This window comes from Heliangelus exortis, chromosome 16, assembly GCF_036169615.1.
Source record: "Heliangelus exortis chromosome 16, bHelExo1.hap1, whole genome shotgun sequence".
Classification (NCBI taxonomy): Eukaryota; Metazoa; Chordata; class Aves; order Apodiformes; family Trochilidae; genus Heliangelus; species Heliangelus exortis.
Genome location: NC_092437.1, coordinates 13,538,426 through 13,551,667, shown reverse-complemented (window position 1 = coordinate 13,551,667; position 13,242 = coordinate 13,538,426). Strand labels below are relative to the sequence as shown.

Sequence of the window (13,242 nt, the reverse complement as noted above, 5' to 3'; positions counted from 1 at the left end):
CACCTTGGAGATGATGACATCTCTGGTGCGGGCACGCAGTTTGTTGACCTGCGTCTCGGCGATGTCTGCGCGCTCCTCGGCATCGTCCAGTTCGTGCTGCACCTTGCGGTACTTCACCAGGTTGGAGTTGGCCTGCTGCTCCTGGGGGTGCAGGGAGAGGTGGGCACATGGGACACTGCCAGGATACCGGGCTCTGCTCCACTCCCTTCTGGCCCCTTTGCCTCGCAGCCAGCCCAGGAGGAGCCCCGCGGGTGGGGAGGGGGGCACAGGCACTTACCGCCTCCTCGAACTGGCGTTTGTAGCTCTTGACCTTGCTCTGCAGTTTGTCGATCAGATCCTGCATCCGGGCAAGGTTCTTCCGGTCTTCCTCAGCCTGCAAGTGCCCCCCGCCCATTAGCAGGAGCCCAGCAGACACAAACCCCTCCCCAGCTCAGGCTTTGGCTGTTCCAAGAGGGTGCCAGAGGTTATCACACCAACAGTGCCACCAGCCCCATGTCCCCTGATTACCCAGGAGGTGCCAGAAAAAGCCCAAGAGAGATGGGGCAGGTAGAGGACGCTGGGACAGGGAAGGACCCCCTGGCCATGTCAGTCCCAGCTCAGCATCCAGAACACGCCAGGCTGGGCTGCGCTCATTGGAGAACACAAGGATCTGAGCACAGGGAGGGTTGGGCCAGGTCCTGCTGGGCTGGAGCAGTGCCCAGTGCTGCCATACCTGGTAGCTCAGCTCCTTGATCCTCCGCTCGTACTTGCGAATGCCCTTCTGGGCTTCAGCTGTCTTCTTCTGCTCTGAATCCAGCTCTCCCTCCAGCTCCCGCACCTGGGGGGGACAGATGCCAGCTCAGCACACAGGTCCCTAATGCCAGCACCATCACCAGCCCCACCTGAGGTCACAGCACTGTCTCTGGACCAGAGTAGCCACAGACAAGGCTAAGCCACTCTGAGCAAAGACAGGGAGCCAGGTCCTTAGGGACTGCCCCTCACTGTCCACAGTCCCCCTGTGGTACAGCCTGGCACCAAAAGGATGGGACAAGGACAGTGCCCTGCCAAGCTTGGTGGCCCAGGGGCTGGAGCAGAGTGCCAGAACGCTTCTAGGTGGCACAGCCATGACTCTGCCCCTGCAGTCTCACCCTGGCCTCCAGCTTCTGGATCTGTTTCTTGCCCCCTTTGAGAGCAATCTGCTCTGCTTCATCCAGACGCATCTGCAGGTCCTTGATGGTCTGCTCCATGTTCTTCTTCATCCGCTCCAGGTGTGCACTCGTGTCCTGCTCCTTCTTCAGCTCCTCTGCCATCATGGCAGCCTGCAAGCACAGAGGCATCACCACAAGGCACGAGGGGAAGCTCGAAGACCCTCCCCTCTCCTCCTACCCAGCAACCCCACAGGGTGCTGTGTCCCTTTGCTGCTCTTACATCCGTGATCGCCTTCTTTGCCTTCTCCTCTGCATTCCGGCATTCCTGCACCGCGTCCTCCACCTCGCCGCTCAGCTGGGAGATGTCAGCTTCCAGCTTCTTCTTCTGGTTGATCAGGCCTGTGTTCTGGGGACAGAGCAGGGCAGTGCCACAGGGACCTGCCATTCCCTTTGGCTCCACTGCCAGCCAGGCTCCTGCTGCTCCAGTGCCAGCAGAGACCCGGGATCATAGAATCAGAATCACAGAATGGTTTGGGTTGGAAGAGACCTTAAAGCTCATCCAGTTCTAACCCCCCTGCATGGTCAGGGACACCTCCCACCAGCCCAGGTTGCTCCAAGCCCCATCCAGCCTGGGCTGGAACACTGCCAGGGATGGGGCAGCCACAGCTTCTCTGGGCAACCTGTTCTAGTGTCTCACCACCCTCACACCAAAGAATTTCTTCCTCACCTCCAACCTAAATCTCCCCTCTTCAAGTTTGAAACCATTTCCCCTTGTCCTCTCACTACACCCCCATGTCAAAAGCCCTACCCCAGCTTTCTTGTAGCCCCCTTCAGGTATTGGAAGGTTGCTATGAGGTCACCTTGGAGCCTCCTCTTTTCCAGGCTGAACAACCCCAACTTCCTCAGCCTGGCTTCACAGGGAGGTGCTCCAGCCCTCTGAGCATTTTAGTGGCTCTGCTCTGGACATGTTCCAGGAGCTCTGTGTCGTTCTTATGTTGGGGACTCCAGAACTGGACACAGTGCTCCAGGTGGGGTCTCACAAGAGCAGATCAGAGGGGGAGAATCCCCTCCCTTGACCTTCTGTCTGTGCTACTTTTGGTGCAGCCCAGGACCCGCTTGGCTTTCTGGGTTGCAAGCTCACTTTGATCCAGCAGTCCCTCACCTGGGAGTGGAGCAGGTTGACCCTCTCCGTGGCATCCAGCAGCTCCTGCTCTGCCAGCTTCCTGCTCCTCTCTGCCTGCTCCAGGGCTGCCCGCAGCTCCTCCACCTCTGCCAGCAGGAGGTTGTTGCGGCGCTCCAGGGCGGCCGCCTGCTCCTTCAGGTCATCGTTGTGGCGTTGGGTGTCATCCAACTCGATTTGCAGATCCTGCCAGGCAGTGTGGGGTCAGTGGGGACAGGAGGAGCTGGAGATGGGAGAGGGGACAGCACTGAGCCCATCCCACCTTGATCTGGGCCTGGAGTTGGCGAACCATCTTCTGGAACTCTGCGGCCTGGCGATTGGCGTGGCTCAGCTGGATCTCCATCTCGTTGAGGTCTCCCTCCATCTTCTTCCTCAGCCGCACGGCCTCGTTCTTGGCCCGGGCCTCGGCATCCAGCGTGGCCTGCAGGGAGTCCATGGCACGCTGGTGGTTGCGCCTGCAGGAGGGGTGATGGATCAGCCTTGTCCACCCAGGGACGCCCAGCCTGGGCCCTGGCACCAGCTCTGCTGTGCCATGATGGTTCAGCCTGGCCCCTTCTCCAAACTCACCTCAGGTTCTCGATCTCCTCGTCCTTCTCCGCCAGCTTCCTGTCCACATCAGACTTAATCTGGTTCAGCTCCAGCTGGATGCGCAGCGTCTTGCTCTCCTCGTGCTCCAGGGCTCCCTAGAGAAAATGGCACCCATGAGAAGGTGGCTCTTGAAGGGGACCTCCCCAGCCACCTTCTACCCTGGCCTTGCCCTCCCCAGCCCACAGCTATGGGGAGCAGGGCAGGTGGAGCTCCTCAGTGCCTTGCTGCTGGTTGCACAACCTCCACGAGTGGGTGCCCAGGGGTGCCAGCCCAGCTCAGGACTATCACCACAGCACCAGTGGGAAACAAGGACCCACCTCAGCCTCCTCCAGAGCTGCTTGGATATCACTCTTCTCATTCTCCAGAGCTTTCTTCAGCTTCTCCAGCTCATGGATAGTTTTGCCACTCATACTGATCTGGTCAGTCAGATCAGCAATTTCCTCTGGCAGGGAGAGAAGGGTGTTTGGTCAGGAATGAGCTTGTGGGGCCAGCCCTGCACAGGTGACTTCCTCATCCCCCAGCCCAGGCTCAGCTGATGTCTCCCCAGCCCCTTGGAGAGCAGCTGAGGTTATGTCTGGGGACATTTCTGGGCCCTGCTGTGGCCCCCTGCAGTCTGGGTGAAGGAGAGGCCATGGGAGAGGCATAAAGGACCCATGGAGACCTGCTTGTCCAAGAGGAACACCCCCCAGGCCAGTGTCCTGCTGCAGCCATGGCACTCTTGACAGCAAAACACACCATGTGCAAACAAGAGCCAAGTGACACTGCCTGCCTGACCACAGTGTCCCCAGAGAGAGGGCAGGACACCTGCTGGCTTCCTGGCTGGGCTGCTGCATCCCTCCAAGGAGTAAATGGGTCAGGCTTGGTTGAGCAGCAAGGTCTGCTCCCTGCCTACAGGGGACCCCCATCCCACCACATGAATGAGGACGGGGAAGCCACAGGCTGCCTGTGAGAGCAGGACCCCGAGCAGAGAGTTCAAGGCAGAAGCTGGAGCCCAGTCCTACCCTGCAAGTTCTTGTTCTCCCTCTTGAGGGTCTCCAGGTTGTCCAGGGACTCCTCATAGGCATTCTTGAGCTTGAAGAGTTCTGTGCTCAGGCCTCGTGACTCCTTCTGTGATGCCTCCAGCTCTGCCTGGGTCTCCTCATACTTCTGCTTCCACTCAGCCAGGATCCTGTCGAAGTTTCTCTGTTTCTTGTCCAGGGCAGCACAGGCCGAGTTGGCACGTTCCAGGTCCACAGAGAGGTCCTCGATCTCTGTCTGCAGCCTGTGCTTGGTCTTTTCCAGTGAGGAGCACTTGGCATGAGCAGCTTCCACTGCCTCCTCGGCCTCCTGCAGCCTGCTGGCCAGCTTCTTCCTGCCCATGGCAGCAAAGGGTGAGCACTCCCAGCCCAAGTCTCATCCCACCCCACTGCTCTAAGGAGAGAAGGTCCCAGCCTGCCCAAACAACATCAAGTCTGGGCTGAAGAGTGCAGTCTCACTCTTGGGTTTGGGAAATCCCCATCCTTGAACCTGGCACCTGTGAGGAGCAGACTCCTGCCATGAGACTCACTTGGCTTCCTCCAGCTCCTCTGTCCTCTGGATGGCATCTGTCTCATATTTGGTTCTCCACTGGGCTACTTCTGCATTGGCCTTGGACAGGTTCCTCTGGAGCTCACTCTTGGCCTCCACCTCCTCCTCATACTGCTCCCTCAGGAGGTCACAGTCATGGCGGGAGGCTTGCAGGGCATGGGCCAGGGCATTCTTGCTCTGAGGAAGGGAGAGCTCATGAGAGGAGCAGCTGGCCCCAGGCTGCAGGAGATGGGCCATGGCACCAGGACTGGGGACAGAGGGTGGGAACTTCTGTTTTTCCCAGGCTAAGAGCTGTCCTGGGGGCTCCTGTGTGCAGGACCTCCCCAGTCCAGGTATTCAGGCCACTGCCAGAGTGGAAGACACATCCCATTCCCTGAGATCTGTGTCACTCAGAGATCAGTCATGCACGAGAAGCCTCACCTTGGTCTCTTCCTCCAGCTGCCTCTTGAGTTCCTCAATGGTCTGTGTGAAGGAGGTCTTGCCACGGCTCAGCTGGTTGATGAAGGACTCCTTTTCCTCCAGCAGCCGACTGAGCTCCCCTGGATTCAAACAGAGCCAAAACAGCTGCTTTGGGGGCAAAAGGTTCCAATCTGCATTAGCTTGCATCCCCCAGAGCCTGTGACCTTCAGCTGCATGGACATCTCCAGCAGTCTCAGCTGTATCCCTACCCAGCCAAGGGCAGAGGTGCACACCAGCAGGCCAGGTAGAAACCCCTCCTTCTGACCACAGCACACCCCCCAGTACAACTGGCATCCCCAGGGAGCTCCTCTTCTTGCCAAGGCACCTCTGCAGTGCCTGAGAGGAGGCACAACACAGACATCCCCTTCCCCTCCACTCCAGATGGATCTCCTGCTACTATTTTTTGCCTATGGAAGAAGCAGGACAATCTGCCCAACTGAACCAGGGCTTCCCCAGTGCAAGACCAGCCCCAGGGCAGCCACATGTCCCCCAGGTGTCACCCCCAGGTACCGTTCTCAGTCTGCAGCCTGCCCCGCTGGGTGCTGACATCAGTCAGTTGTCTCTGCAGCTCATCCACTTTGGACTTGGCCTCACTCAGCTGATCCTCATAGGTACGACACAGCTTCTCAGCAGTGGCCTGTGTGGGCCAAGCACAGCCCGTGTCAGCCCCACCCCTGCTGCAGCACAGCTAACACAGGAGGGCTCAGAGGCTGCAGAGCCCTGGGACCTCAGTCCCTGCTCACACAAGGAGGAGAGCAGGAGCCTGCCAGAGTTCTCCTGTCACTGCTAAGCCAGCACTCTGCAGGCAGTTTCCTAAGGAACATCTTTCCAGATCCTCCAGACCTGACTAGGACAAGCAAAGCCTCCTGCATGCACTGCCACAAGGACAAGCTACAGTGAGCGAAAAAGAGGGACTTTTCCCAGGACAACATCCCATGGATGTGGCCATGCTGAGCACACTGATGTTGCCCTGACGTTCACAGAAGAGCTGAACGAGCTCCATAGAGAACCAGTGCCCACCTTGTTCTTGGTGAGATATTCAATGTTGGATGAGAGGTCATCCACCTCCATCTTCATCTCACTCTTCTCCTTCTCCAGCTTCTGCTTGACACGTTGCAGGTTGTCAATCTGCTCGCTCAGCTCGGCCACGCTGTCTGCGTGCTTCTTCCTCAGGGCAGCTGCTGTGGCCTCGTGCTGCAGGGTGGCCTCCTCCAGGTCCCGTCGCAGCTTCAGGAACTCAGCCTCCCTCTTCTTGTTCATCTCCAGCTGTGTGGATGTTGCCCCACCAGCCTCCTCCAGCCTCTCACTGAGCTCCTCCAGCTCCCGGGACACTTCTGCCCGCTGCTTCTCCACCTTGGCTCTGGCAGCTCGCTCGGCTTCCAGCTCCTCCTCCAGCTCCTCAATGCGGGCCTGGGCAGGGGCAGAACAAGGCAGGAACCTGGTGAAGCTCCTGCACTTTTGATTCCCCACAATGGAGCAAAGTGTATCCTCTGATGGTGGGAATCAACAAGCTACCAGTCTGGAGAAAATACTTAGGCTGTTTGGGGATTCTCAGAGGTGGGCATGCCTGGTGCTCCTTGGTAGCTTGTTCTGCAGAGTTTCTGCTCTCCTCTGCACTCTGCCATCAGGATCCAGGCTGATAGTAACCTCCCTTTGGTGGGAAGCCTCCATGCAAACCCTGAACCTGAGGGCTTGTTTCTGCTAGGAAGAAGCCTAACAAACTAGACTTGGACCTTCAGAGTTTGGGCACTGGATTTCAGGTTTTAGACTGGAGGGAAAATTACACCCTAGAACCTGTTCCTCATGCTGGTCCTAGCATTCACTTCAATAGTTCGGTCTTTAATTTTCAGTCCACCACATTCTGGCAGAGGGCTTTGGTTCTGCTAACAACACCAGTGGTTTTCATCACTCTTCTGCCAAGGAGGTACCCTTGTGCTCAGAGAATGACTGGCTCATGCAGATTGTCCAGTACATTACACCTGATGAAAATGTAAGACTCATGGGCTGTGAAAACAGTTCTTCCAACCATACCTGGACCTCCTTGATCTTCTTCTGAAGCTGACCCTCAGTCACTTGCCCATCTTCAATCCTTGAATTCAGTTGACTCACTTCAAAGTCTTTCCTGTGGAGAAAGAAGGCAGAGCCTTTGGTCAGACAAATGCTATCCTGGCTCCTGAAGCCAGAGGAAGATTGTTCCTTGCACCTAGGTCAAAGAGAAACCAACCAACCAACACAAGAAAGGGACTGCAGAGGTAAGAAGCAGCACATGGACAGCTTGCAGGGAGGCTTAAAGTGGACAGAGGCTCTGAGGTTTCCCGTCAGGTCCCTCAGTGGGGTTCTGCAGTTCCCCAACAAGAATGGGACGTGAGTGAAGTCTGTACTTGTAGATGACATCCCAGCTCTGTGCTAGGATCCTGCCAAGAAAGTCTCTCCTCTCCAACCCCATGTCCAGAGAAAGTTTTATAGCACCCTGACCTATCAGTCTGCAGCTGACAAGCTCCTCAACATCTCTACATAGAGCCCAGGAAAACCAAGCCCTCCTTTTGCCTGGACTGACCACCCCAGCAGTACTCAAAGCCACATCCCAAAAGCCCCAGCAGAGGCCACCTGTACATTTGGTTTGGAGGTGGGCACTGTCCTAGCAGAGTAAGCACACAGCCCAGGCACATATCACACACTTACTTTTTGAGTTTCTCCTCCAGCTGTTGTTTGTCATTCTCCAGATCCATCACTGACTCTTGTGTCAACTTCAGGTCTCCTTCAAGCTTCCTCTTTGCTCTTTCCAGGTCCATGCGGATTTTCTTTTCTTGTTCAAGAGAGCTTTCCAGCTGAAGAATGAAGGGATACAGAATAGGTAGGAAAAGGGCCTTTTGTAGCCCCAGCCTTCCCCCTGTTCATTGCTGTGAGAATTTCACCCAGCCTTGAGATCCAGAGCTTTTTCCTGGTTTGGTGTCCCATTCCCTCAGCCCAGGACAGCTCTCTATGAGGCACTCTGAAACACCTCTTGGTTCAGAGGAAGTTTTTAAGTTTATAAATGGGTTTTCTCATCAACTGTCCAGATTAAACAGGGATCTGATAATAATCCCACCCTCCAGACATCATTCAGGGAAATTCTTTGGGTTTCCCTGGAGTCTGCTTCAACCCTCTCTCACATTACTGTCACTGCCTATGACTCACATCATCCACTTGCTGCTCCAGTTTGGCCTTGGCTTTAGTCAGTGTGTTGACCTTGTCTTCCTCAGCCTGCAGGTCATCCAGAGCCTGCTGATGGGCTTCTTGCAGTGCTTTCTTCTCCTTTGTCAGCTTGGCAATGACCTCATCCAGAGCAGCCATCTCTTCAATCAGGTTTTTAACCTAGGTCAGGCAGAGCAAAAAATGAATGCAGCTTCTCAGAAACAGGGAAAGCAAAGCTAACCCAGTGGCTTTGGCCCATGAAAGGCAGGAGACCACCATCAGTGGCATCTTGGCACCACAGCAGCACCCAGCCCCACTCCCCTTGGCCAGGCTGGTTCCAGCAGCTGGTTTGCAAGTGCCCCAGATGACTTTCCATTGCACAGAACCATTTGCCCACACTGCTCCTGTGGAAGGAGACAGGACACCAAAGGGTTTTGCCACCTCCCACACCTTTTTGCACTCTGCCTTGCCCCACACACCAGCAGCGTTGTCCCTGATGTTTCTCCTTGGTGCCCCCAAGACCACTGTGGCCCCGGGGTGATGAGGGTGTCCTCTGCAGGGAGGATCAGTTACCTTGTTCTCCGTGGCATGCTTCTCCTTCTCCACTTTGGCCAATGTGATCTCTAGGTCATCAATGTCCTTCTTCAGCTCTGTGCACTCATCCTCCAGCTTGCGCCTCTTGGCAGTGAGGTCTGAGTTCATTTCCTCCTCATCTTCCAGACGCTCTGTCAGCTCCTTCACCTTGGCCTCCAGCTGGATCTTGGACTTGATCAGCAGGTCACAGCGTTCCTCTGCATCTGCTAGGTTGTCTTGCTCCTAGGGCAGAGACAGGAGAGCCAGAGCTCATCCACTGCCCCAGGAGCACTCCAGCCATACTCTCAGCCATGCTGTCCTGGCTCTCCTTGGGGCAGAGCATGCCCACAGTGCTCAGCTGTGCAGAGCAGCTCCAGTCACTGCCTGTTTTCAAGGGCTGAAGGACAACAGCTAACACCCACCAGGGCCAAAGAGCTAAATGAAACTGAATTTTTCAGAGGGAGGAAACACTGCACTGACACTTCCTGGTACAGGAATGGCACAGATTAGCCACAGATTGGTGAGCAAATGTTCCCATCCCTCCCATCCCAATGGCAGGAGTTTACCCTTTCTGGAGCTAGGGGAACATGAATCCCCATGGCAGTCCTGCCCTGGCAGGTCTCTGACTTTGCTTCAGGTTGGCACCAAGTCTAACATTACAATTCAAACAGCTTGTAGCAATGAGGGCACCTCAGAACTGCAGAACACTGCATGAGGGATCTAGCACACTCTGGTTTTTCTCCTGCCCATAGACCCTGCACTGTACCCCTCCAGAGAGAGTGAAACACTCACTGCCTGCAGCTGGAGAGTCAGGTCATTCTTCTCTTGGATCATGGAGACCTGCTTCTCTTCCAGCTCCTTCCTTTTAGCCTCAGACTTCTCCAGAGCCTCCTTTAGCTTCTGGAACTCCTCCTTCAGGTTGGACATTTCCTTCTCAGTTTGAGCAGATTTGAGTAAAGGCTTGATCTTGAAGAACAGTTTCATCCAGGACCAGTTCTTGACAGCATTGAAGGCCCGGATGTTCCACTGAATGGTATAGAGGGCTTCCCTGGAGGAACACAAGCACAGCATCATTTTGGGTGCAGATTCCCAACCTGCCATCCTCACTGCAGCACAGACCAAGCTCTTGCAGGCCTGGACATGGCTCTGTTCTCCACCAGGAGGTTAGGCAGCATTATGTTGAATGAACAGCACATTCATGTGGCCCTAGTGGGATGGGTGGTGGGCCCTGGAATCTTCCAGTGGAAACCAAAGGCTTCCCTCTCCTAGATACACTGAGCCTCCTCACCAGGCCCATGCCAGGTTTCTTACAGATCTCCCTCCATCCTTCAGGCCTTACCCAACCACTGCCAGTTGTAGACAATCCCCACAGGTCAAACCCACTGACACGTGCAGGAGGAACAGGGAGAGATGCTCACAGAGTTCTGCTTCACCCCCACAACTCTACCTCCTGCTGATGATCTTCTGATACTCAATGCGCATGAGGTGCCCCCGGATCCTGGCCTGCAGCATGGTCAGGATCTTGGCCAGACGTTCATCTCTCATCTCTTCCAGTAAGCCCAGCAAACCAGCCTTGAAAAACACCTGCAGGCAAGAGGACAAGAACAGAGTCAACAGCAGAGAGGGCAGAGGGCTCAGAGGTAACATAACCTGCCTGGTCTCACCTTGGTATGACCAAATTTGTACTGTGAGTTGTCCAGTTCCAGGGAGCTCAGCAGCTTCTCTGTGGCCTTTCTGCTGTCCACAAACTTGTCATCTGGAATGGCTGCTGGGTTCAGGATACGATAGCTGCCAGGACAATGCAGAGAGAGGACATGAAGGAGAGCCCCAGCACAGAGTTGGCAGCTCCATTATTATCTCTCTACCCCAGCCATGTCAGTTCTGCTTGGAAGCAGGTGGCTACAGCACAGCCTGGAGCCATGTATGGACCAGGAGCTCTAGGGAGTAGTATGGGCTCTTCTGCAGGGCAGACACCGGGGAACCCTGACAGCTCTCAGTCCCTGAACACAAGAAAGTCTGTGCAGGAGGAGGCCATTGGTCTCATCATGGCTGGTACAGCCTGGGCCAAGCAGGGTGGATTGAACCAGCTTGGAGAGTGGGAAGGATCCCAAAGGCAGAGAGAAATCTGAGCCAGGATTGAAAGACCTGAACCTTGCCAATATCCACCCTGCATTCAGCATCTCAAACCTCACCAGCCCTGCTGTCTCCTCACACCTGGCAGCAAACTATCCATGTCTGACACCACAGAGCCAGAAGCAGAGCTGCCCCAAGCAGTGTGCATCTTGTGGGGGTTCAGACCAGCCCTGCACAAGCTGGAGAGCAGGTCAGAGCCAGGGCAAAAACTGTCTCTCCTCAGAAGACTCAGGGGCAAGGAAGAAGGAGTTACCGCTGCTTGAAGTCTGCGTAGAGGATCCTGTTGGGGAATCCCTTGCGGCAGATGCGGATCCCTTCCAGGACACCATTACACCTCAGCTGGTGCAGCACCAGGAAGGCATCCATGGCTCCTGTGTGTAGAAACAGAGATGGAGCAAGGCCAAGAGGAATTGGAGCTGCAGCATAAGCCTGAACTCTGGAAACAGCCCCTGGTTTCTGAACACAGGTGTTGACCTGTCCTGTAGACTTATGCTGAGCACCAGTGCTGCAGCCTGGGGTGGTCAGAGTCAGCCTGAAAGACTCATCCATTCCTGCTGTTACACACAAGTGCAAAGCAGCCCAACCACCACAGCACAGCCAAAATGGGAGCCTTGGCAAAGTTCATTCTCCCCAGTGGAGGTAACTGGCATGGGTCACAGGGGTTCCCACCCTGAGATGGGGCCAGCTCTCTGCAGCAGCAGAACTGCTGCAAGAAAACGGTCAGGGAAAATGTGGGTCCCTGCCAGCTCCTACATGTGGATGTCTCCCAGGGGAACTGCTGGGGTGTTGCCTCACTCCAGGCATACCTGGGGTCTTTGTCTCATTGGGGATGATGCAGCGGACAAAGTGGGGCTGAGTGGAGCGCAGGTTGGTCATCAGCTTGTTGAGGTTCTCCTGTAGGGCAGACACAGGGGATGAGGCGTGAGGTGACAGCTCTGCTCCCCTGCAACACTTCTCTCCAGTCCCTTCCCCCTACAGGCAGGCAGAGCAGGCACTGACAGCCCCTTACCACCCTCCTTGAGAGAGGACTTGCCTCCTGCTTGGCTGATCTCTGTGCTGTGCTGCTAACATGGTCCCATAGCAGGACCACTGCCCTCTGCCAAGGTGGGAGCAGCAGCAGCAGGGACTGGGCAGGCAGACCTGCCAAATGGCTGGTGCCTGCAAGCTTTGCTACACCAGAGAGGAGTCCAGTGCTTCCTAAGTATTTGTAGGTAACATTTTGCTGCAGGGGAGAGCCAGGAACCCAGGACAGAGCTTATTTCTGGTACACAAACTCTGCTGGGGCTCTGCAGCCCTGTGCTCAGCACCCTCACAATCCAGTGCTGCCATCCACACGGGCTGCAGTCCTCATCTCACCAGGCTTTCCCTGCACCTCCACAGTGCTGCCCACACCCTGCAGCTCTGAAAGATCCAGCCTAGGCCTCCTTTTGTCTCTGAGGCAGGGCTCAAGACATGGCCCTGCCCTTGTGGGAAAAGCATCTGCACCCTCAATCCTCCATGGCTGCCTTCCCTTGCTCAGACAGGCTCAGCCTGTCCAGGTCCAGCTTGGGAAAGGGAACACCTTCCCACAGCTCCACATCATCGTGGGGCAATTTCTCACTGCAGACACCTTTCCCAAGGTCTGTGACTGGTCCAGGAGGAATAAAGCCACACACCTCCATGAATGGGGGCTCTGACACAAGTGCTGTCCTCCTTGAGCACCCTGTCACCACAGGGCTCTTGTGGCAGGACACAGCCTTGGGTTCACACACCCCTCTGTTCTGTTTTCCAGCTGCCTAGGCTCTGGGGTGGACAAATAACTCCTGTGGTGATTATGGGAATGGGAGTGTGTAAAACACAGCTCATGTCACCTCCCTGGACAGGACAACAGAGAGCTGCCTGCTCAGAGACCTGTGAGATCCTCCTCCATTTTCTTCTGCTGTCCTTCCCGCCGACAAGAACGAGGAGAGAAGTAGCACAGACTTAAAGTGATGTTCATGTAATACATCATCTAAACATCACTACAAGTCTTAACTGCCGCTCTCTCAAAGGTGAAGGAGCTGCCCAGCAGCACAACCATCAGGAGGGCAGAAGCAGCACAAGCCCCAGCTCAAAGGGAACCATCGTGTCCTTCCCTAGCAGCAGCAGGACAGGGCTGGGATCTGCAAGGCACAGCCCCTTTGCCCAGGGGTGAGAGGGTGTTAGTAGCTTTTGCCTAGTGGTGGTCTTTTAGGAGCCCTGGTGGTGCTTCAGGTCCCAGGAGCTTGTGTGATACCCTACTCCTCTTCAGTCCCTTAGCAGGGAAGGGGGATGATGCTGGGACACTCAGAGAGTGCTTCCCACATGGCCTTGGGGTGAGGGGTTAGCTCTTACCTTGTGGAGCTGGGACACTGTTTGGAAAGAAGCTGCCTTTTTACGTTTCTCCTTGGTTCCTGCCTTGTGAGGTTCCTCTGTTGGGTTGAA

The 13,242-nt window shown here is 55.7% G+C and overlaps 1 protein-coding gene across 1 annotated transcript in view; it reads right to left on the bottom strand.

Annotated features, from left to right (window-relative positions):
- MYH7B (myosin heavy chain 7B) overlaps positions 1-13,242 on the bottom strand; it is a 28,030-nt gene that overhangs the window by 325 nt on the left and 14,463 nt on the right. The window contains exons 18-41 of the mRNA XM_071759907.1: positions 13,153-13,229; positions 11,607-11,694; positions 11,054-11,171; positions 10,332-10,455; positions 10,115-10,251; positions 9,460-9,715; positions 8,668-8,910; positions 8,098-8,274; positions 7,603-7,748; positions 6,952-7,042; positions 5,941-6,330; positions 5,431-5,557; positions 4,882-5,000; positions 4,442-4,638; positions 3,897-4,246; positions 3,213-3,337; positions 2,875-2,990; positions 2,570-2,762; positions 2,290-2,493; positions 1,408-1,533; positions 1,128-1,298; positions 713-817; positions 278-373; positions 4-141 (exon numbers count right to left, since the gene is read on the bottom strand). Coding sequence (XP_071616008.1) covers positions 4-141; positions 278-373; positions 713-817; positions 1,128-1,298; positions 1,408-1,533; positions 2,290-2,493; positions 2,570-2,762; positions 2,875-2,990; positions 3,213-3,337; positions 3,897-4,246; positions 4,442-4,638; positions 4,882-5,000; positions 5,431-5,557; positions 5,941-6,330; positions 6,952-7,042; positions 7,603-7,748; positions 8,098-8,274; positions 8,668-8,910; positions 9,460-9,715; positions 10,115-10,251; positions 10,332-10,455; positions 11,054-11,171; positions 11,607-11,694; positions 13,153-13,229 — 3,914 coding nt within the window. The remainder of the gene's footprint in view (positions 1-3; positions 142-277; positions 374-712; positions 818-1,127; positions 1,299-1,407; positions 1,534-2,289; positions 2,494-2,569; positions 2,763-2,874; positions 2,991-3,212; positions 3,338-3,896; positions 4,247-4,441; positions 4,639-4,881; positions 5,001-5,430; positions 5,558-5,940; positions 6,331-6,951; positions 7,043-7,602; positions 7,749-8,097; positions 8,275-8,667; positions 8,911-9,459; positions 9,716-10,114; positions 10,252-10,331; positions 10,456-11,053; positions 11,172-11,606; positions 11,695-13,152; positions 13,230-13,242) is intronic.